The 24,139-nt window shown below is 47.0% G+C and overlaps 2 protein-coding genes across 3 annotated transcripts in view; one reads left to right on the top strand and one right to left on the bottom strand.

Moving 5' to 3' along the window:
* LOC309652441 (steryl-sulfatase-like) overlaps positions 1–18,205 on the bottom strand; it is a 344,513-nt gene extending 326,308 nt beyond the window's left edge. The window contains exon 1 of the mRNA XM_082446232.1: positions 14,777–18,205. The gene's annotated coding sequence lies outside the window, so the exon portion shown is untranslated. The remainder of the gene's footprint in view (positions 1–14,776) is intronic.
* The window catches only part of LOC309652462 (pseudouridine-5'-phosphatase-like), a 134,330-nt gene continuing 124,409 nt past the window's right edge, over positions 14,219–24,139 (top strand). For both annotated transcript variants that reach the window (XM_082446307.1, XM_082446306.1), the window contains exon 1: positions 14,219–14,380. In XM_082446307.1, the coding sequence (XP_082302433.1) occupies positions 14,311–14,380 (70 nt within the window). In that variant the 5' untranslated portion in view covers positions 14,219–14,310. The remainder of the gene's footprint in view (positions 14,381–24,139) is intronic.

The following is a 24,139-nucleotide window of genomic DNA, read 5'->3' as shown; positions in this document are numbered from 1 at the left end:
AGGTGCCCCCTTGGGTCCACCCTGACCCTGAATGTGATGTAGAAGCCTATCTCCTCGGGCTGGAGGGTGCGGGCAAGGCTTGTGCGGGCAAGGCAGGTACCTGTCCACAGACGGCCGCAGAGAGCACCAGGCCCGAGCCCAACCTACCACCAATCTCCGCTGGATGGGACTCGCACCTCACAGACGTGAAAACAAGGATGGGGCAGAGGCAGATTACGGATGGCGGCTACAGCAGACTGGCCACCAGGCAGACAGACGCTAGCTCCGCGAGGAGCTGAGAGACCTTGGCAAGTGACGGTCAGCTTACTTATCTGGTGTCTATAAGGAAAGTGTTAATTAGCAGGACACTTAACTGTGTTTTAAAAGTGAGAAAGGACACATTTTCTAAGCAGCGATGAGCATGCTGTCATCAGGAAGATGTTGTCAAAATGAACCGGTGAAATGTTTTAGCTGTACAGGGAGTATGTGTTTTTAAAAACTCCTTCTTGAATCCAGGACAGAGAGTTCTTGAATTGGGTCATGAATTCTTGGAGCCAAGGGACATGGGGAAGGTGACTGCATATACAGGGCAGAACCTCTGAGCTATTACCCTGCTTTCCTGACTCATTAGGCTACTGGGATTCCATACACATATGAGTCCCTATATATGTGTGCATGTGTGTATGTACAGACAGATAGAAATAAAGATAGATAGAGGGCTGGATGGATGGATGGATGGATGGATAGATGGATGCACAGATAGAAGAATGGATAGACAGATAAGACAGACAGGAGGTGCTTGCTACTGGCATCTTGTGGGTAGAGGCAAGGGAGGCTCCTGAATATCCTACAATGTACAGAAACACCCCTCCCCCCTCCCAGTGAAAATTATTGCATTATTTTGCTAGGGCTTCCATAACAAAGTACCACAGGCTGGATGGCTTAAGCAACAGACAGTTATTCCCTCCCTGTCCTGGAGGCTGGAAGTCCAAGATCTAGGTATCTGCAGAATTGGTTCCTCCTAAGGCCTCTCTCCTGGGCGTGTAGACTGCCATCTCCTCCCTGTGTCCTCACGTGGTCGTCCCTCTGTGTGTGTCTGTGTCCTGATCTCCTCTTCTTATAAGAACACCAACCCTATCAGGGCCCACTCTAATGACCTCATTTTACCTTCATCCCCTCTTCAAAGATCTCCAAATACAGTCCCATTCTGAGGTCCTGGTGTCTGGCTCGGGCTTCAGCATTGAATTTTGGAGGACACAATTCAGCCCATAACGACCTTCCTGCCCCAAATATATATAATGCCAAGGGGGAAAACCCTGAACTAAAGGTACATGGGCGAGTGGCTTCTGTAGGTTCTAAAACCTCAGTTCAACACTTATCTCTTTACGTCCCTTCTTATGTGCTAACGCTGTGTGGTCACCTGCAAACTCTCCTTGGTGAGCCTGCTGTTTCGCCCTAAAGGCCGCCTGTGGTGCCACATCTGGGAGAGAACGTCGGCCCACGTGGACCCTGCGGCCAGAGGTCTGCAGGATGACCTGCATTTCCGGTCATCACAGGCACGTCCACATGGCTGTTAACAGGAATGTCTGCTTCAGTCACCAGCCCAACCACAAACCCGCCTTGCTTTAAATGCCAGGAGAGGCGGGCTCACGCCTGTCGCCCTTTCTCTACCTTATTGAGGCCGTGGGCTCGATCATATTCTAATTGCACCTTACCATGGGTGACAGCTGAGGAAGGCTGGCAAAGGGTCCCCACGAGCCTGTGGCTGAAAGGTTCCTGTGATGCAGGGCTTTCAGCACGAAAGTGGTAAAGTTGTAGGCACGCCAGGACAGCCTGGTCACTCGACGTAGGACAGAAGTAAGTAAAAGACCTGGGTTATCAATTTTTTAAAGAACAAAATAAAAGATAATATTCTATGATGGACTGAATGTTTGTGTCCCCTTAAAATTCATAGCTTGAAGCCCTAACCCCCAATGAGATGATATTTGGAGGTGGGATCTTTCGGAGTTTACTTCTTTTTTTTTTTTTCAAATTTATTTTTAATTGAAGTATAGTTGATTTACAGTGCTGTGTTAATTTCTGTTGTACAGTAAAGTGACTCAGTTATACATCTATACATTCTTTTTCATATTCTTTTCCATTATGGTTTACCAGAGAATATTGAATATAGTTCCCTGTGCTATACATTAGGGCCATGGGAGTTTACTTCTGATATCAATTCCAATTCCAGAGTTTTCCAACCCCAGGAAGCAATTCTCCAACACCAGTGGGGTGTCCTACAGTTCAGCTCAACTCTGACCTATCTACCCGGAGATAGCTTCAGATCCCACAGGGTAAGGCCTCCGTCCCACAAAGTCGCCCCCCTCCACCGAACACCTCCCCCTGCCCACCCGCCTTAAGACATCAATCTAAAGTCCAGGCTGTCACCTGTGCGTGTGACCAACCAGTTTTAGATCAGAGGTTCCTACAACCCGCTCCCCGGGTTTGATTAATTTGCTGCAGTGGCTCACAGAACTCAGGGAAACAGCTTACCTTACTGTTTACTGGTTTATTATAAAAGGACATGACTCCAGAACAGCCAGATGGAAGAGATGCACAGGGCAGGTACGGGGATGGGGCACGGAGCTTCCATGCCCTCTCTAGGGCATAACTCTCCCAGCACCTCCACGGGGTTCACCGACCCAGAAGCTCCAAACCCGGGGTTTTTACGGAGGCTTCATTACATGGGCATATTGATTATATCATTGGCCACGTATGATTGATTCAACCTCCAGCCCCTCTCCCCTCCTCGGAGTTGGGGGTGAAAATGAACCTTCCAAGCCTCTAATCAGAAACTGAACCTTCCAACCCTCTAATCAGACAACTGGTTCCCCTGGCAACAGGTCCTCACAATTAGGGGCTTTGCAAAAGTCACCTCATTAACATAACAAAAGACACCTTGATCTCTTTCCTCACTTAGGAAATTCCAAAGGTTTTAGGAGCTGCCTGAAATGGAACAAAGGCTGTGACAAAGTGAGAGAGTGGCATGGACATATATACACTACCAAACGTAAAATAGATAACTAGTGGGAAGCAACTGCATAGCACAGGGAGATCAGCTCATGCTTTGTGACCACCTAGACGGGTGGGATAGGGAGGGTGGGAGGGAGGGAGATGCAAGAGGGAAGAGATATGGGAACATATGTATATGTATAACTAATTCACTTTGTTATAAAGCAGAAACTAACACACCATTGTAAAGCAATTATACTCCAATAAAGATGTTAAAAAAAAAAAAAAAAAGACCAGATATGTATTTCTTATAACTCACAGGGAAGTAATTAGGTTTAGATGAGGTCATGACGGTGGAGCCCCCATGGTAAGAATAATGTGCTTATAAGAATAGACACCAGACGTCCACCCCCATCTTCCTACCCCATCTGAGGACACAGAGAGAAGACAGTCATCCAAGAACCAAGAAGCAGTCTTTCCTCAGGAACTGAAGTCTGCCGGTACCCTGATCTCGGACTTCCAGCTTCCACAACAGCGAGAACTAAACGTCTGTTGTTTAAGCAGCCCGGTCCATACCTTGTTAGAGCAGCCCAAGCTGACTAACACAATTTCTTAGTAAGCCTCTCTCACCAACAACAAGGAATTTACAGGTCTCTGAAACTGACAGACAACTACCCTTGGCACTTACCTAAGAGGTCATGAGTGCTTAAGTCTTTATTATTGTGTGCTGCTTAGAGTTTGATCTTATTAAATAGAAAGAATATATATGTTTATGCATATTTACACTTTATATATGCATATACCTTATATATGGATGGATATACTTTATGTATATTTATATCCATCCATACATAAGGAATACAAGTAAATATATATTATATATATATAACAGATATGCCATTATATGGATATATAAAGAGGGTCAAAGTTTCACTCAAGACACCAGTACTTTGATGTCTGTCCTCCATCTGTTGCACCTTAAAATTTCAAGCTGCTCCCATGTGACTGCTCCAGCTCAAGGAAAGTTGAGCATGGAACCCTTGCAACTGGAGAAGGCGTCCTGGCATCTCCAAGCTCACCGCAAAGCCCGACTGGTCCTGCCACCAGCAGCCCCAAATGTTCCTCGGGTCTTGAATCAACACAGCGCTTTGAGACTCAGCTCAGGCGCTGTGGGGCTTTGCAAGTGTAACCTGCAGGACAGGTATCAGTCGTGAATTTCACACATCCTAGGACCAGGGTAGACGGAGCTAGGGAAGGAAATCAGGGCTGCTGAGCGCAAACTGCAGGCCTGGGACTGCTTCCAAAGATAACTTGGGCTCTAAGCAGCTTTCCAAATACAGCACACAAAGCAAACACATAGACGGAAGAACCAAGACAGCAAAATAAGGAAGCTGAAATAAGTTAGGACAGTACACAGAGTGGCATATATACATATATGTATATATGTGTTTTCTTTTACAATAAATGGCATGTGTAAGTTTATACATTGCGTGAGAAAGGATCGTCTTTTTATTTGTGCCATCAGACATGAGCTTTCGACACCATCGTATTACAGTTTACTGGATTATCTGTGTAGCATTTTAAAGTTGTCAGGAAAAGTAAGCTATCGTGCCACAGGGAAAAGACAATTTTGCAAAAATAAAATGTAATTCATGGAAAGAAAGCCATCCTCCCTCTTCGTAGAAGTTCTGTGTGTATCCATCTCTGACTGTTAGGAGAATTATGAAAAGCTAAACAGGACCTAGTGACCTGTGTAGAAACTACTTTAATAAAACACATTTTCATTTTTTTTCAATCTACCTTGTGACAAAGAAGCATTACTCAGTTTTCTTGTTGCTGTTGTTGTTTTGAAGCAAAAGGCATCTTCCATCGTGTACAAGAGATGTTTCTGAAGAGTGTGGAAAATAATACTTAAAAAAAAAATGATCTGAGCCATGTTTTCACGCCTTGTGGGAGAAGTTCCCCAGTGCATCTCTTCCACAACTGCCATGAGATTTTGTCAGCTTAGCCGCTGTGAAGGGGGAACCCTCTGCCAGCACCTTGGTTCCTGGAAGTGAACAAAGTGGATTGTCTGTCCAGACATGCCCAGTGTGGCAGCCACGGCACCAGGGCAAGGCGGACACTCTCCAGGGATCTCTGTATCAGGATGTCTGATGCCCTCATCACCTGTACCTATGTGTTTGCTTATTTTTGCAGCAAATCTTTAGGAAGCTTCAAAACCCAGGCAACTCCCTAAGCTCCTTCTAAGGAGCCAACTTTTCCTAACATAGAGATCTCCTGCATTATCCCTGCTGTTTCCAATTCTTCACCCTGGCGTTGGAGGGTTTTTTTTCCCTTTTAAAAATATTCCTTTTGGGGGGCGGAGTCACGATGGTGGACTGGACTCGGAGGACGCAGAATTCACATCTCCGCGCAACTAGGGCACCTACCAGGCACCGGTGGGGGACCACGGACACCTAAGGGGACGGCAGGAACCCCCAGCGGCCGGGTAGGGAGTGAGGGAGTGATGGGGGGAGGAGAAGAGGTGGGACGGGACTGGGGCCCCCGAGGGGCGGCTGGGGAAGGGGAAGGGATCCCTTGCCCGAAGGGGGAAATTGGGGAACCACTGGGAGGGCAGAGGATCGGAAGGGAGCGTGGCCAGGTTTCCCCTGCCCAGGAGCCTATGGAGATCCCAGGCCTGATCCTCTGCCCACCTAGGCCCCCTCCAGCCACGAGGGTCCTGAGGGAGAGGGAGGGAGGGAAGGGGGAGCACAAGTAAAGGCCGGACCTCGGGGACCGGCGCCCCCTGAGGGGCGGCTGGGGGAGGGGAGGAGTTCCTACACCCAGTGGGACCCACCTGTGCTTCGGGGTCCAGCGGGGATGGGGGAGACCCTGGGGGAGGGGGGGGCGCGGAGGAGCGGAAGGGAATGCAGCCGGCACTGTCTCTGTCCACTTAGGCACGGGGAAGCCTGTTGGGCTGCTGGGCCTAATCCTCTGCCCTTGGAGCCTCCCTCCTGCCACTCAGAGCCCAAGCCCCGCCCCCGCAGCCCCACCCAGGGCCTGACCTCTACACTCGGAGACCCCCTCTGAGACCCCCTCCAACGTGCTGGACCTAAACCCCACCCACACACCTCACCCAGGGCCCTACCCCTTAACTCCACTCCAGAGGCCCTCCTTTCCACGTGCTGCCTCTCCCCTTCTGCGCAGGTCCTGAGCAGAGGCCCCGCCCCACGCTAAACCCCACCCCTGCCTAAGTTCCACCCCCATAGCCAAGGTTTTTGCGTTTTTTTTTCTTTTTTCCTCTTTTAGATTGGGGTTCTGTTTTACTTTGTTGATTCATTGTTGTTGATTCATTTATATCTTTATTTTTTCTAATAAATCATTTCTTTTTGTTTCAAAAAAAATTTTTTTTAATTAATTAATTAATTTTGTTTTGGCTGCGTTGAGTCTTCGTTGCTGTGCGTGGGCTTTTCTCTAGTTGTGGCGAGCGGGGGCTACTCTTCGTTGCAGTGAACGGGCTTCTCATTGCTGTGCCTTCTCTTGTTGCAGAGCACGGGCTCTAGGTGCACGGGCTTCAGTAGTTGTGGCACGTGGGCTCAGTAGTTGTGGCACGTGGGCTCAGTAGTTGTGGCCCACGGGCTCCAGAGTGCAGGCTCAGCACTTGTCGCACACGGGCTTAGTTGCTCCACGGCATGTGGGATCTTCCCGGACCAGGGCTTGAACCCGTGTCCCCTGCCTTGGCAGGCAGATTCTCAACCACTGTGCCACCTAGGAAGTCCAAAATATTTTATTTTTCTAATTTTATTTTATTCTTTATACTTTGTTATTGTTCTGCTCCTTTTGGCTTGTTCCCCCCCCCTTTTTTTTTCTTTTTTCTGTTGAGGTTTTGTTTTACACTGTTGCAATTGTTTCAATTATATTTTTATTTTTCCTAATATATTTTTTATCTAAGTTTATTTTGTTTTTTATTCTTTCTTATTGTACTGCTCCTTTTTTTCTTTTTTCTTTTTCTTTTTTTGTGGTGACACTGCAGCTTGCAGGATCTTGGTTCCCAGGATGGAGGTTGGGCCCAAGCCCCTGTGGTTGGAGCTCCAAGTCCAAACCACTGGACTAATAAAGAACCCCAGACCCCAGGGAATATCAATCAGAGTGAGGCCTCCTGGGTGTCCTCATCTCGGCACCAACACCCGGCTCTATCCAACTGCCTGCAAACTCAAGTGCTGGATGCCTCAGACCAAACAACCAGTAAGACAGGAATACAGCCCCACCCATCAAAACAAAAAAACCGAAACTACAAAAGAATATGTTACAGGCAAGGGAGTAACATAAAAACCTACAAGACCAAATAAATGAAGACGAAATAAGTAACCTACCTGAAAAAGAATTCGGAATAATGATAGTAAAGATGATCCCAAATCTTGGAAACAGAATGGAGAAAACACAAGAAACTTTTAACAAGGATCTAGAAGAACTAAAGAGCAAACAAACAGTGATGAACAACACAAAAACTGAAATTAAAAATACTCTAGAAGGAATCAATAGCAGAATAACTGAGGCAGAAGAACGGATAAGTGAGCTGGAAGAGAAAATGCGAGGGAGCCGAATAAAGAAAAAAGAATGAAAAGAACTGAGGACAGTCTCAGAGACCTCTGGGACAACATTAAACGCACCAACATTCGAATTATAGGGGTCCCAGAAGAAGAAGAGAAAAAGAAAGTGTCTGAAAAAAATATTTGAAGAGATCTTCCCTAACATGGGAAAGGAACTAGTCAATCAAGTCCAGGAAGTGCAGAGAGTCCGATACAGGATAAACCCAAAGAGAAATATGCCGAGACACATATTAATCAAACTTTCAAAAATTAAATACAAAGAAAAATTATTAAAAGCAGCAAGGGAAAAGCAACAAATAACATAAAAGGGAATCCCCATAAGGTAAACAGCTGATCTTTCAGCAGAAACTCTGCAAGCCAGAAGGGAGTGGCAGGACATATTTAAAGTGATGAAAAGGAAATACCTACAACCAAGATTACTCTACCCAGCAAGGATCTCATTCAGATTCGATGGAGAAATCAAAAGCTTTACAGATAAGCAAAAGCTAAAAGAATTCAGCACCACCAAACCAGCTCTACAGCAAATACTAAAGGAACTTCTCTAAGTGGGACACACAACAGAAGAAAAAGACACACAAAAACAAACCCAAATCAATTAAGAAAACGGTAAGAGGAACATACATATCGATAATCACCGTGAATGTAAATGGATTAAATGCTCCAATCAAAAAACACAGACTGGCTGAATGGATACAAAAACAAGACCCTTATATATGCTGTCTACAAGACACCCACTTCAGACATAGGGACATATACAGACTGAAAGTGAGGGGATGGAAAAAGATATTCCATGCAAATGGAAATCACAAGAAAGCTGGAGTAGCAATACTCATAACAGATAAAATGGACTTTAAAATAAAGACTGTTACAAGAGGTAAGCAAGGACACTGCATAATGATCACCGGATCAATCCAGCAAGAAAACATAACAATTGTAAATATTTATGCACCCAACATAGGAGCACCTCAATACATAAGGCAAATGCTAACAGCCATAAAAGGAGAAATCGAGAGTAACACAATAATATTGGGGGACTTTAACACCCCATTTACACCAATAGACCATCCAGACAGAAAATAAATAAGGAAACACAAGCTTTAAATGACACAATAGACCAGATAGAGTTAATTGATATTTTTAGGACATTCCACCCGAAAGTGGAAGAATACAATTTTTTCTCAAGTGCACACGGAATGTTCTCCAGAATAGATCACATCTTGGGTCACAAATCAAGCCTTGGAAAATTTAAGAAAATTGAAATCGTATCAAGCAACTTTTCTGACCACAAAGCTATGAGATTAGAAATCAATTACTGGAAAAAAAAAACAGTGAAAAACACAAATACATGGAGGCTAAACAGTGCACTGCTAAATAACAAAGAGATCACTGAAGAAATCAAACAATAAATTAGAAAATACCTAGAAAAAAGTGACAACAGAAACATGACGATCCAAAACCTACGGGATGCAGCAAAAGCATTTCTAAGAGGGAAATTCATAAAATTCAAGCTCACCTCAAGAAACAAGAAAAATCTCAAATAAACAATCTAACTTTACACCTGAAGCAATTAGAAAAAGAAGAACAAAGAAAACCCGAAGTTAACAGAAGGAAAGAAATCATAAAGATCAGATCAGAAATAAATGAAAAAGAAATGAAGGAAACAACAGCAAAGATCAATCAAAACTAAAAGATGGTTCTCTGAGAAGATAAACAAAATTGATAAACCTTTAGCCAGACTTATCAAGAAAAAAAGGAAGAGGACTCAATTAGTAAAATTAGAAATTAAAAAGGAAAGATTACAACTGACACCGCAGAAATACAAAGGATCATAAGAGACTACTACAAGCAACTATATGCCAATAAAATGGAAAACCTGGAAGAAATGGACAAATTCTTGGAAGAATACAACCTTCCAAGATTGAACCAGGAAGAATTAGAAAATATAGGCAGAGCAATTACAGGTAATGAAATTGAAACCGCAATTTAAAATCTTCCAACAAACAAAAGTCCAGCACCAGATGGCTTCACAGGCAAATTCTATCAAACATTTACAGAAGAGTTAACACCCATCCTTCTCAAACTCTTCCAAAAAACTGCGGAGGAAGGGACACTCCCAAACTCATTCTATGAGGCCACCATCACCCTGATACCAAAACCAAACAAAGATACCACAAAAAAAAAAAAATTACAGACCAGTATCACTGATGAATATAGATGCACAAATCCTCAACAAAATACTAGCAAACAGAATCCAACAACACACTAGAAGGATCAGACACCATGATCAAGTGGGATTTATCCCAGGGATGCAAGGATTCTTCAGTATATGCATAACAAGCAATGTGATACACCACATTAACAAATTAAAGAATAAAAACCGTATGATCATCTCAATAGATGCTGAAAAAGCTTTTGACAAAATCAAACACCCATTTATGATAAAAACTCTCCAGAAAGTGGGCATAAGGGAACCTACCTCAACATAATAAAAGCCATATACAACAAACCCACAGCAAACATCATTCTCAATAGTGAAACAATGAAGGCATTTCCTCTAAGATCAGGAACAAGACAACGATGTCCACTCTCACCACTCTTATTCAACATAGTATTGGAAGTCCTAGCTGCAGCAATCAGAGAAGAAAAAGAAATAAAAGCAATACAGATTGGAAAAGAAGAAGTAAAACTGTCACTGCTTGCCGATAACATGATACTATACATAGAAAATCCTAAAGATGCCACCAGAAAACTACTAGAGCTAATCAATGAATTTGGTAAGGTTGCAGGATACAAAATTAATGCACAGAAATCTCTTGCATTCCTATACACTAACAATGAAAGATCAGAAAGAGAAATTAAGGAAACAATCTCATTTACCATCACAACAAAGAGAATAAAATACCTAGGAGTAAACGTACCTCAGGAAGCAAAAGATCTGTACTCAGAAAACTATAAGATACTGATGAAACAAATCAAAGATGATACAAACAGATGGCGAAATATACCATGTTCTTGGATTGGACGAATCAATATTGTGAAAATGACTATACTACCCAAAGCAATCTACAGACTCAGTGCAATCCGTATCAAATTACCAATGGCATTTTTCACAGAACTAGAACAAGAAATTTTACAATTTGTATGGAAACACAAAAGACCCCGAATAACTAAAGCAATCTTGAGAAAGAAAAACGGAGCTGGAGGAATCAGGCTCCCTGATTTCAGACTATACTACAAAGCTACAGTAATCAACACAGTACGGTACTGGCACAAACACAGAAATATAGATCAACAGAACAGGACAGAAAGCCTAGAGATACGCCCACACACCTATGGTCACCTTATATTTGATAAAGGAGGCAAGAATATATAATGGAGAAAAGGCAGCCTCTTCGATAAGTGGTGCTGGGAAAACAGGACAGCTACATGTAAAAGAATGAAATTAGAACACACCCTAACTCCATACACAAAAATAAACTCAAAATGGATTAAAGACCTAAATGTAAGGCCAGACACTATAAAACTCTTAGAGGAAAACATAGGCAGAACACTCTATGACATAAATGACAGCAAGATTCTTTGTGACCCACCTCCTAGAGTAAGGGAAATAAAAACAAAGATAAACAAATGGGATATAATGAAACTTAAAAGCTTTCACACAGCAAAGGAAACCATAAGACGAAAAGACAACCCTCAGAATGGGAGAAAATATTTGCAAATGAAGCAACTGACAAAGGATTAATCTCCAAAACATACAAGCAGCTCATGCAGCTCAATATCACAAAAACCAACAACGCAATCCAAAAATGTGTGGAAGACATAAATAGACATTTCTCCAAAGAAGACATACAGATGGTCAACAAATACATGAAAAGATGCTCAACATCACTAATCATTAGAGAAATGCAAATCAAAACTACAATGAGGTATCACTTCACACTGGTCAGAATGGCCATCATCAAAAAATCTACAAACAATAAATGCTGAAGAGGGTGTGGAGAAAAGGGAACCCTCTTGCACTGTTGGTGGGAATGTAAACTGATACAGCCACTATGGAGAACAGTATGGAGGTTCCTTAAAAAACTAAAAATAGAGCTACCATATGACCCAGCAATCCCACTACTGGACACATACCCTGAGAAAATCATAATTCAAAAAGAGTCACATACCACAGTGTTCATCGCAGCACTATTTACAATAGCCAGGACTTGGAAGCAACCTAAGTGTCCACTGACAGACGAATGGATGAAGAAGATGTGGCACATATATATAATGGAATATTACTCAGCCATAAAAAGAAACGAAATTGAGTTATTTGTAGAGACGTGGATGGACCTAGAGTCTGTCATACAGAGTGACCTAAGTCAGAAAGAGAAGAACAAATACCGTATATCCTATTGCATATATATGCGATTTAAAAAGCAGTACTGATGAATCTAGTGGCAGGGCAGGAATAAAGACGCAGACGTAGAAAGCAGACTTGAGAGCATGGGGCAGGGGAAGGGGAAGCTGGGATGAAGTGAGAGAGTAGCACTGACGTATTATGGGGAAGGATGCACACCTCTGTGACTGTATCAAAAGTCATTAAAATGTACAATTTTACACGGCTGATTTGTATGGTATGTGAATTATATCTTAATCAAGTTGTCAGAAAAAAAAGACTGCACAAAATAAATAAATAAATAAATAAAAATGCTCCTTTTATCTAAGGAATGAACAGATGCCACATTGTTACCATGGGAGAGAAAAAGAACTCTCTCCTTTGTGTGTCCATTTGTTTCCAAGAACGGAAAGAAACTGAGAGCAAGAATTCTAAAGGCTCCAGCAGGTGAGCATGGACACACAGTATGCGCCCAGTATTTGTGGAATAAATCTTTTGCAGGTTGAATGGTGTCCCCCCTCAAAAAAAAAAAAAAATAGTGTAGGAGTCCTAACCCACAGTACCTCAGAGTGTGACCTTACTTGAAGACAGGGTCTTGACATTTGTAATGAACTTAGAATGTAGTCATGAGTCTGGGTGGCAATCCTATATGTCTGATGTCCTTATAAAAAGGGGAGATTTAGACACAGAAATAGATGCATGGAGAAAACACAATATGATGAGATAGAGGAATAAGGCCGCTGTGTACAAGCCAAGCAGAGGCCTGGAACCAAGCGTTTCCTCAGAAGGCTTTAACCCTGCTGACCCCCTGATCTTGGACTTCTGGCTTGAGGCAATACCTTCCTGTTGTTGAGACCACCCGGTCTGTGGTGCTTTGATACAAGAGCCTACCTAGCACATTTGGGTCACCGTCCCTCCACTAACTGGTTGATGAACTGCCTTCTCTGAGGTCCAGGATCCTCAATGGGAAATCATGATTGGAGTAAAAACAGGGAATGTGTCTCACAGCGACAGCTCTAAAAAGACATAAATGAATTGAGCATATACTATTTGCCAGTTCCAACAGCTTGACCTGCCTTGCGTCATTTAACACCCCTGTTTTACACACGAGGAAACGAAGGCACAGAGGTTTACTGCTTATAGTTGATACATTTGCTGAACTCAGGTGCCTCCGAGTGCAGTTTACGCACTTCACCAGGAACACAACGCTCAGATTTTAAAGTCTCTGAAACTTTACTTCTGCTTCTTGAAAAATCCTATCTTTATGCTTAAACATGCATATGCAATGCCAGCTAACACTAAATAGAAACGGGGTGGGGGAAAGTATTCCTGAGAGTGGTCGAAAAAATGAATGCTTTTCAGGTTGCCTTCATAAAGTTTGGGGTGAAAAAAGAAAACTCAGAGCAATCAAAGACAGATGAGACATAAAGGCAAAAACGGCAAAGCATTTTAAAACGTCTTATTATTTCGGCCCTCTCCTATCAAACTTCGGCGTGGGGTTGCTCTGGGAGAATGGACCAGCCAGGGATGCTCGGGGGATACAGGCGTAAAGGATGCGGACCCGCGCGCCACTGCGTATGCCCCATACGAGGCACGCAGGGAGCCGGGCGGGCAACACTGAAACAGAAACCTGCCAGGCGTCTAGGGACGGGCGCTCCGGGCCGGGACGAAGCCACCGGGGAACCCCGTAACTTAGGCCACCTGGCTACCCATTTACTTGGTGGCTCTCAAGGATGCCAACCTGAGCACCTATGCACTCCTTCCATCAACCCCATGCGCCGTCGTCCCTCCACGCCCGCCCTCCTTCCTCATGCCCTTTCCAAATTCGAGCCAGGCATTGGCACCCAGATTAGGAACTCGGCTCTGCTCGGCCCCTTGACTCAGCATCCCAGCCCGTTTACGGGTGTGTAGTGAGCGGGGGGGAGGGGGGGGAGGGGGGATGCGGAGAAACTTGTCGCGCCCGCGCGTGCCACTACTTAGCCCCGCGGCGACGGCACGGGTGACCGTCCTCGGCGCGCGTGCGCAGAACATGCCGGTGAGGCCCAGAGCACGCGTGCGCGGGAGCGGCTCCGGGCGCGCATTCCAAGAGCCTCGCAGTGAGGCCAGACGAAGGCAAGCGCCGGGCGGCGGAAGCTCAGGGCGCGCGATTTTTGAGGGGCCGCGCGAGGACGCTTGAGGCACGCGTGCGCAAAGCGGCTCGGGGCGCACAGGGCTTCCCGGAGCGCGCGGGCGCGAGAGCGTCCCCGGGCGCGGGCGCGAGGAGGCCCGGGGCGGCGCGTGCGCAGCACGGCTCGGGGAGCGCGGGGAGGCCCGGAGCGCGCGTGCGCGCGCCTGTTCCCCACCCCCCCACTCGGCCGAGACGGCGGCACAATGGCGGCGCCCTTGCACCCGCTGCGTCCCGTCACCCACCTGCTTTTTGACCTGGACGGCCTCCTTCTGGGTGGGTAGCCTGCGGCCGCCTCCCGCGAGGGCTTTCCGGGGAGGGCGCGGGCGGGGGGCACAGGCTCTCAGGGGCGGGGGCCGCGGCGGGGCGGTGTGCGGGGGCCCCCGGGCTGGCGGGCGGTGGGGGTGCAGGGCTCACGTCAGGCCGGCCGCGCTCCTGGCTGAGGCGTCGACGGCGCCCGTGGCACTTACTTCCGGCGGCCGCGCCGCGCGTGGGGACGGAGTGCGTGGGGGGCGGTGCGTGAGGGCGCGGTGCTCGGGGACCACCGCGCGGGCGGGAGGTTGGCGTCGGGCCTCGGGGGCCGCGGCCGCTGCGCGCGCAGCCGGGCTTCCATTTCCCCGTTTGCACCCCGGCCTCCAGGATCCCTGCCGGCCTGCCCCGAGGTGCACGCACCTTGCTCGTAGCATCCTACAGGGCAGGGTCCTCCACCCGCCGAATTGGGGGCCTCTGCCGACGTCTGGAGGCGTTTGGGGCGGCCTAGGTGGAGGGTGGGAGTTTACTGGCGTCCAGAGGGCAGCGGCCGGGATGCCGCGGAACCTCTCGCAGTGCACAGGACCGCTCCACGCTACCGCGACTGCTCCAGACCCAAGTATCTGTAGCGCGGAGGCGGCGGAGGAGCCTTGCTCAGCGGTCTGGCTGGTCCGAGTGACTCCCAGCAGGGACATCACCGGGGAGCAGCAGTTTTGCAGTGCAGAGCCCGGGTCCCCACCCCACAGCTGCCCAATCAGAATCTGCATTTTCACCCAAGTGCCGGAGAGTTTGAGGTGCACACCCGTGCTGTGGCTTTGAGCGGTTAACAATCCTGTGTGCGCCGAACAGCGCCGTAGTCGATGGTGGTAGGCATGAACTTCACCCACCGAGGCGAATTCAGGTAGAATTCGTAGAAAACGCTGCACTTCTAACTCAAGAGAGAACTGCTCTGAGCTCTACTCTACAGCTTGGGCGTATGTTTCATGACACTACGCGGTGCTACAGGGTTAGGAAACGCGTTATGACCTCGTTGTCTCCGGAGGGCTTCATAGGACTTTAAAAATGTCTGCATGCTTTACGTAGGCTACTAACCTGGTGGAGGTGTGCATACATCAGTGCTGCGTCTCATAAAACCCTGCAAGGTGAGAGGAGATGTTTGCACTGACTAATTAAAAACAAAATCGGCACCACTCAGAGAGGTAAAGTTACTTGCCCAAGGTCACACAGCTAATAAGGAACAGAGCTGAGAAGTGATTCCAGATCGATCTGATTCTAAATATAAGCGATGTTGTGCTCATTTTACAGGAGGAGTGTGACCTTGCCCCCATGATCATTTGGCTCACTGGTTCAGTAGTAATGGCACTGATTTTTTTTTTTTTTAAAGGTACACAAAAAGCAGTCTCTTATTTTTATGGACCCAGAGATGTAAACGAATGAATTCCTAAGGGGGAAAATAAATTCCCATAGAGGTAACTAATTGGACAGAACAGTGTATGCAGCTACTAAATCTGAAATGACTCAATTTCAAAAAGCTTCTGGGATTCCTAAGTAGAGTTTGTAGACGTGAGTTTTCCTGCTCAGGTGGTCAAGTTAAATTGTCAAATAAATTCCTTATCCTCTAATGAAAAGTCCAGAGAACATGTTTTGCGGGTCTTATGAATTTTAATACAAACTGAGGTGTCCCATTAAAATTAAATTTATTAGACTTCTAAGTGAGCTTGATGCTTGATGCTTCATCCCCACTCAAGATACACATATACCTGTTCCCCGGAGCCATGAACGCGACTTATGTGGTGGTGCCTGCCGGGGTAGTTATCGACCAGGGCCTCCTCTTTGCTAGTTAAGGCAAGTTTAAAGTTTATCAAGCATTGGTCTGCCACTGTTACCCAATCCTCTGAACTGGTCAGAGAAGCAACAATTAGTGGCCTTTGGGAAGATAAGACCTAGCTCTTCTTTTCCCCCTTCGTTTTCTGCCCTTTACCTCATTCTGCCCTGACTCTTTGAGGCGGTAAGGCCTTGCAGATCTTTATCAGAAATGCACCTTTGCTTATTCTTTTTTTTTTTTTTTTTTTACAAAATGTCTGGTATAAAACACCACTTTCCAGAATGTGCTACTTTACCTCATTTAATCTATTTGATTATACCTGTTTTAATTCGTAAGCGCCTGTTGTTTGCATAACAATGTATCATCAGTTTATAATGAGGTGTTTCTCGGTGGGCCTGCTTTTCAGAATTGTGAATCCATTTCCCCCGGAAGTTCTGTTTGTTAATGTAGCCCCAATCCTTGTATTCTCAGGGAAGTGAAACTGAAAACAAAGAGTTGCATGGGGAAGCTTGTTTTACCAGAGGAGAATGAGGAAGTCAGTGGAGATATTTGTAGAAATGTTGACCAGAAACCCAGGGTTACTTTCTGGTGCTTTTGTAATGTTTGATGCTGTTTTCCTTTCGATCTTTGGAATCTGTTTTTGTTGACAGAGGTAACAATTAGCTGTGAGCTAGGTAGTAATTTTGGCCCTCAAATGGCATTTAGAGACACAGACCAAGGGGACTGAGATTATTTATGAACAAGGATAAGATTTTGAAGGAAGAAGATACAAGTTTGAAATACTATGTCAGCTCCTGAATAGGGAAGATTATCTAGTTCATTAAATAGCTGAAGTTAGGAGCACAAGAGGTAGGACCATTCTCTTTAAGAGACAAGAAAAGTTGGTGGTCCAGAGTCGTGCTATCTGATAGGAGTAGTACCATGTAAGATTTTGTTATAGCAACATTAAAGAAGCAAAAAGACACAGAGGAAATGAACTTGAATGGTACTTTTTTCCTATCCTGACACATCCAAAATATTGTTACTCAACACATGATCAATAAAAAAAAACAGTTGAGACGGTTTATGTTCCTTTTTGTTACGTAGCCTCTGAAATTTGTGTGTATCTTACACTCACAGGGCATCTCAGCTCAAACTAGCCAGGTTTCGTGGGTTCACTTGCCATGTTGGGCCAGTGCCTACCGTATGGGACAACCCAGGTACAGAGCCTTAGGAAGCAACTCACTGATGTCTGCTGTTGGTAACAGGGCCAGGTGGAGGGTGGATGTTAAGAATATTCAGAATTAGGAATGCTGATATATGTAAAATGTGGTATACATAAAATATGCTTTCTAAGAGTCTGTTACCAGTAATTAAATCCTTAAAGAATCAGCCAGGAAAAATAAAAAGCTTATTTTCAAATGTTTAAAAAATAAACAGAAAAATAATACGATAGATCTGTGAGGGGAAATACGACTCTTTGCAGTGTCGATTATAATTGACCACGTCTCCATAAACACACAGAGATGGCAGGATTTTAATGGATGACACCTGGCTTCTACTTCACCTTCGCGTAGAGGAATAGATCCCCTGTCCTGTACCTGTTTGTACTGCTACAGCTTCCTGCTTGCCAAATATTAATCATAGCACTTGAGACCGTGTGGAAGTGCCCGTTCCTCCGTCCGGGGCCCAGGGTACAGCGTGAGCTCTGGGTGGAGGCGGGACCTTTGTGGTGCTCCTGGGGCCCAGGGATCCATTGTTGACCGAAGCAGCTCGCAGCCCTGCCCAGTCTGCTCGGAATGCGCTGTCACCCGTCGTCCTTTGGCTCACCTCACCTACGCTGGTTTCTGTAGACGCTGGGACCTCCACAAAGCTGATGACAAACACAGGATCTCCCTGTTCAGCTGTAGCACACGCCCTAGATGAATTTTCGGAAGAGCTTTCCTACATTGTATTTGGCCCTGTGTAACACGTACGAGGTTTAAAAGTGGAGATGATGAGCTTTTCGGCGTCCATTAGTTCCTATCCTGTAATGTTGACTCAGTCCAGACATTCCCAAAGAGTCTCAGGAAGCTAGAGCAGAATAAACGCTCGTTCAGGATGGCCGGTGTGAGGTCACTGTCTGCCCTTGGGGCTCCCAGAGACACCCTCACCCCGTCCCTGGCTTGTTGTGTGCCTTGGGGTCTCGTCACGGGTGTCAGGGCACCTGTGCTACGGCACGTTCCCCTTCTCTCTGCCCTGCCCCCAACCCCCGGAACTAACAGCACAAGCTCGCGTTTGATGTCACCTTACCAGGTGACATTTAGGTCCCTTCTACATTTGCACAGGAGGTGGCGGAAATTCGGAGGCCAGTCTGAGGCCTTGCGGCCGAGCAGAGCCCACGCAGAAGGGGGCCCTGACTTGTATTTTCTCAGTTTGGAGTAAGACGCTGGTAGGGGCAGGTGAAGGTACCAGGGACTATGTTGAATGTCAGGAAATGCATCAGGAATAAGAAAGCACTCGAGGGGGGACCGAGGTGGGTAAACTCAGGTCCCGCTGGCCGTGCCTCCTAATAGACCTGAGCCGCGTCAGCCTTTCCCGTGTTCCTGCGGTTAGCGGTTCTTATCACCACAGCTGCTCCCGTTTCTAGATTAACAGGAAGGTGAGATCAAAATTGCAGAATTCTGCAGATCAACGGGAGTTTGGTCCAGCTGGTAACACGGCTGAAAGATTCAGCAGGTTTCTGGCAATGCAGGTGTAAAGTGCCCGTTCCTTGCTTCCTCGTCCTCCTCATCGTGTGCTTTTGTTTAGAATCTTAGCTGTGCAAACTTTTTTTTTTCCTCTCTCGAACCTATTTTTCCTTTCTTCTCCTTGGAAAGCTGTGTGGGGGGGATTCTTTGGTCACTTTCGTCTTTCTTATTATCTGCTTTCTCTGATTCTGTTCCTTTATTTTTTCTTTCCTTTTTTAAGTTACTATAATTTATCCATTACACTGTGTCATTTTTCAGGGGTAGACGGAGATTTAGGGCAATGTAAAAGAGCAAGGGAGATGACGCCCCCAAGAAACGTCCACCAAAAGCACTCATTACACAGGTGCCCAGGTGACTTCTCGCAGCTTTGTTTGAGGTGTTTGAAAAGTGATGGATACATAGCCTGTAGCTGGAAGGTGCAGTAGTGTTATAGCAGAATGGCTTACATTAGAAGGTAAAGCTCTCACTGTCAGGTATATGTGAATACTGGTGACTCATAATTCCGGCATTTCATATATTAAAAGCTTCATTTAATTGTGTTAAAATGGGGGGGGGCAATGCTGGTCTGTGGTTTAAAATTGCCTTTGGGGTGTCTAAGTAGAATTTTCTTGAAAACGTAATAATTGTGACACACATGCATTTCTGCTCAAGAAATGTCTTCCCCCTTTGGCTTTGCCGAGGTGGACTGCCATCCTGACACCTCTCAACGTACGTTTTGAGCGTTTGGCAGGAACATGCCCACCTTCCTTCAAGATGCGGCTCCCACACATCCTTCGCTCTCATGCCTGCGGTCAGTAGCTTAGTGTCTGTGCAGAGAGGGGCGCACACCTGGGGTGAGGATGCAGAGAGGGGCGCACACCTGAGGTGAGGATGCACAGAGGGGCGCACACCTGGGGTGAGGATGGTCTGCTCCACGCCCTTGCCTGGAGGGCAGTTCCATCGGCATTGCTCCTGGCGCTGGGCTAGCCAGCTGATGTCCCTTGCCTTGCCTCTCTAGGCCTAGAGACCAGGAACGGATCCAGAGGCAAACCGCAGTCTGCTCGACTCCCAGTCTGCTCACTTTCCAGTCTGTACGCGAAGTGAGAGCAGATGGTCATAGTTTGCACACCTGAGCTTACTTGGGGCCTTGGAGGCACATTCCAAAGTAAGCAGCAGGCTTCCGTCTCTCCGCTGCCATCATCGTGTCCTTGACGAGAACGGGGCACCGATGTGCTCTCTGGACCAGCACGTCCACCCGGCAGAACTGCCTGCCGTGGAGGGAATGTTTTGGATCTGAGCTGCCCTGGACGGGAGCCACAGGGGGCACCCAGGCACATGAAATGCTGCCAGGGCAGCGGACGAATTGAACTCTTCATTTTTTAGTTTTACTTAATTGAAGTAGCCACTTGTGGGTACCGTGGTGGACGACGCAGCTCTAGAGGGGTGAGTTCACTCCTTCCTTACCTGTTGGGAATATACTATACCGGGTGCTGCAGGGGATTCACAGCAAGTCTCTTCTTTGTAGTGGTCTTGGAGTCCAGTTGGGACACAGAACACGCGTGAATCTCTGAGTAACTGCTGGCGGTCAACATGGCAAGGACAGGAGAAGGGGCAGGGCAGTCATTTGCACTGAAATCACCGGGAGGATGTGCTCTCGAGGGCAGCTAGAAGGACAGTGGATATTGCAGACCAGGAGAACAGATGGCTGAGCGGTGAACATGTTTTCTGAAGCAGAGAAGAGCTTGCTTTTATCAAGCAGAGAGTAGTATTTAAAAAAAAAGAGGACTTCTTATTAACGGCGGTGTTGAAATGTGGGTGGAGGTGAGGATGATCTCTGCCTGGCGGATATTTCTCTGGTGTTTGCCACACTGGGGTCCAGAGGGTAGTCGTGGCCCTTTAGCCTGTTTTGGACTAGAAAGCCTCGCCCCATCCCCTAGCCGCGTGGCCCGTGCTTTCGCCGTGAGAGGGACTCTTGGCAGAGCGCAGGCTGGTTCTCTCCGAGGTTGCTCTGCCTTCCGGATTGGCCTGCTTCTTCCCTCCTGCTGCCACCTCACTTGTTCTCCGTCCCTCGCGTTCCCTCTGATCCAGACATCATGCCCGTGCCTCACTTGGACTCCCTCAGCCGTTTCTGCCAAGAACATACTGCACCAACTCACGGGCTTTTCGGGTAGATGTTCCGTGTGGTCAGTGCCCTCCTTCTGGTAAAGTCTTGTCGTATCAAGACAGCTCTTGTCTTCCGTGGTAGTGCATGAGGTGTTTCAGTGAGAAGTCGGGAGCCTGAGGGACCCGGTATCGGCCGTGACCGTAATGCCTGTGTGTCCCGAAGGCCTGAACCATGAGGCAGAAAGACGGGCAGGGGTGCTTGCAGGGAAGCAGAGGGCTGCCTGTCTGCTGCTCACCCTCAGGAAGCCAGGGTGGGTCTGTGAGATGGGCCCCCTTGCATCCCTGCAGCTCTGCCTGGCTTGGACCACGTGCCCTGATCTCTCCCAGCGGTGGCAGGGGATGGGGTCTAAGGGCATCCCCACCTTTGCCGTCAGACTCATGAGAAAGCATACATTCATCAAAGCAAATACGGTTGCCTGCACTGCGTCCACTTTTGCCACGTAAACCTTTCCAACAGAGCCGTATATTTGTCAATGTGGTTCTGTGTTCCCCGCCATTTATATATTTTCCCCACGCCACCGGAGCAGCATTCATGGCTGCTTAAAAGCGCTTAAGTTCTGGATTTCTAAATATCACACCCAAGGAAAGGAACCAAGACTCTGGGGAGCAGAGACCAGTTCCAGACTGGGGCCTGTGAAGCCCAGGATGAGCGTGAGCACCGTTCCGGAGCCAGGGCCGGCGGTCCCACGGGCGAAAGGCAGGGAGAGCGGAAGTCAGAGGAATAACGACTGTGGTGGATCTTAAGACTAAGTTTTTAAAAACGAAATCTGTGAGTCGTGATCCTTAAGAGAAAAGACAGGGGAGGCATGGGGAGCAGGAGAATGCCAGTTAATAAATATGGAAAGAATGGTAGAATTCGTCAGGTCATCATCTTGCAGTCCTCACTGTAAATGCTTCAGACAAGCGGCACCGGTGGAAACCAAGACCATTGGGTTCATTGGGGGCGAGGGTGTTCAGACAGTGCCAGAGTGCCGCCCCGACAGGGTACCGACACACAGCACAGGCGGACACGCACCTTCGTGATGGACAGTTCTGGGGGCCACCGCGTAAACGACGCACCCCACTCAGCTGTGTCAGCGGGGGAGCCGCTGGCTGCCATGTGCTGCCACAGCAGTTTACCTGAGTCCAGTCGAACTTCTGGGTGTCCTTTCTAGTTTGGAGGGACGGAGGAACAAGCAAGGTGACACCATGTGGAAACGACCGGACAGATCCAGAATGCAGGGCATTCTGCAAGGTTGCTGGGTGGACTGTTGAAAATGTCAAATGTCACGGGAAATGACGGGTGGGCTGCTCTAGTTTACAGGAGGCTAAAGGGACCTAAGTACCAAATGCAGCGGATCTTAGATGGGGGGGGAATCTTATAAAAGACATTTTTGGGGCAGTTGGAGAATGCGGTGTGCAGTGGTTCATTAGATGATGTCATTCATTCGTTGCTGATTAGCCAGTTCTGGTGCTAGTCATGGCTGTGTAGAAGAGTGTCTTTTTTTGATGAAGCGTGCAGAGGTATAAAGGAATAAATGGCAGAGTATCTGCACATTTTAAGGTTTATTGCTTACAGATGTAGGTTATATGGATCTTTTCTGTGCTTCTTTCGACTTTTCTATATATTTGAAAAAAGAAAAAAAAAAAAAGGAATGGGAGGATTAAGCCTGAAGCATGAACCACTGAAAAACAAAACCAGACTATTAAGTAGTCATCAGTCGATTCTATTTGAAGAGACAAGAATATAAAACGTACATCTTTACAAGGTTCGCGTGAACAGTGTAAAATAAACAGTTCCAGAGCCTTCGGGTCCCTGGAGAATTTAGGTGGCAGTGCATTCCCTGGTGTCGTGTGACAGCAGAAAACACTTGGAAAAGAAGAGGCCCCTTCACTGTTCTCATCCTCTCTATCCACTCCCTTGTCTTTTTCTCACAGTGCGCTTGGACCTGGGCCCCAGGATTTGTAAAGACGTTCGTGTACCAAATTTTCTTTTGGTGGAATCTTAAAATGGCAGCTGATATTTAGTCAGGAGATCACACTCAAAAAAAAAAAAAAAAAAAGAAAAGCTTCCTAAATGACTTACCAAAGTAGCCACCCGCACCAATCCCTGCATCTCACGCGGTGTGCTGATGAGACCTGGTGACAGCCACGTCCCTCTGGAGCCTGTCAGCTGAGCCCGGGCCCCAGTGACTGATTCTCCTGCAGCTCTCAGCAGATGTCTGCAACTGCGGGCCTGGGCTGCGCTCATCCCTTACTCCTCGTCAGCTGCCGAGGTCCAGGGAAACCTGAGGTTGGAGCTTGAGCTGGAGTGAAGTAATGAGACGGTTGTTACAGGGATGCCCGCACGTTGTCCACGTTCCCTGGGCTGGTGCGGTCCCTGGCGTGAGGGCCCTGGGAGCTACCTGTTCGTACCTAGACGGGGTTCTCTTTCCCTTGTTCATCTCAATTTCAGTGGCTTGGAAACCTTTCTGCTCTTGCTGTAAAAAAAGGAAAGTCACTTGGTTACTGAAGAAATGTTTTGTGCCAGCAAGGTGTTATTCGTATTTCTGTTTTGGCCACAAATAGTCATCAATTTCAGTCGGTCCCCTAGTACGTTCCTGTTTTCTCTCTGCATCTCTTATTTCCCTTATTTATCTTACTGCAAAGCATTTCCTTTAGGTTGCATTGACGTTTATTTTTTTGCATGATGACTATATATGATCAAGGCAAATTTCAAGTCCAGCTGAGTTACTGCCTGGTGCCACTGTATATTTTGACCTTGGTACCGACATCTTGATGACCACACATCAGCTTTTAAAGTGGTAGGTTCAAGCGACTGGCTTCGCGGAGTGGAATTCTAGTCGAATTTGAGATGTGTTTCGACAACCCAGTGAGCTGGCTGGAGAGCCCAGTGAAAATCGGGCCTGGTCCCTCCTACTTGGTCGTTTCATTGTGTATCTCTATGGGCAGCACTGTTGTCGTGTCAGAACTCCCGGACGCCTCTGTTGCCGGGCAGCCCTCACTGGTATAGGTGCCAGTGGGAGTCCTTCCTTAAAGGCCGGGTAGCTGATGCCTAGTGCTTTAGTTTTATCTCAGACGGGCGATGAGGAGACTGCCCACAACCCTTTTGGCTGACCGAAAACGTTAGAT

The sequence above is a fragment of the Balaenoptera physalus genome (genome assembly GCF_965194825.1).
Source record: "Balaenoptera physalus genome assembly, chromosome: X".
NCBI classification, from domain to species: Eukaryota; Metazoa; Chordata; class Mammalia; order Artiodactyla; family Balaenopteridae; genus Balaenoptera; species Balaenoptera physalus.
Note: the sequence above shows the minus strand (reverse complement) of the source record. Positions and strands in the feature narration are given on the sequence as shown.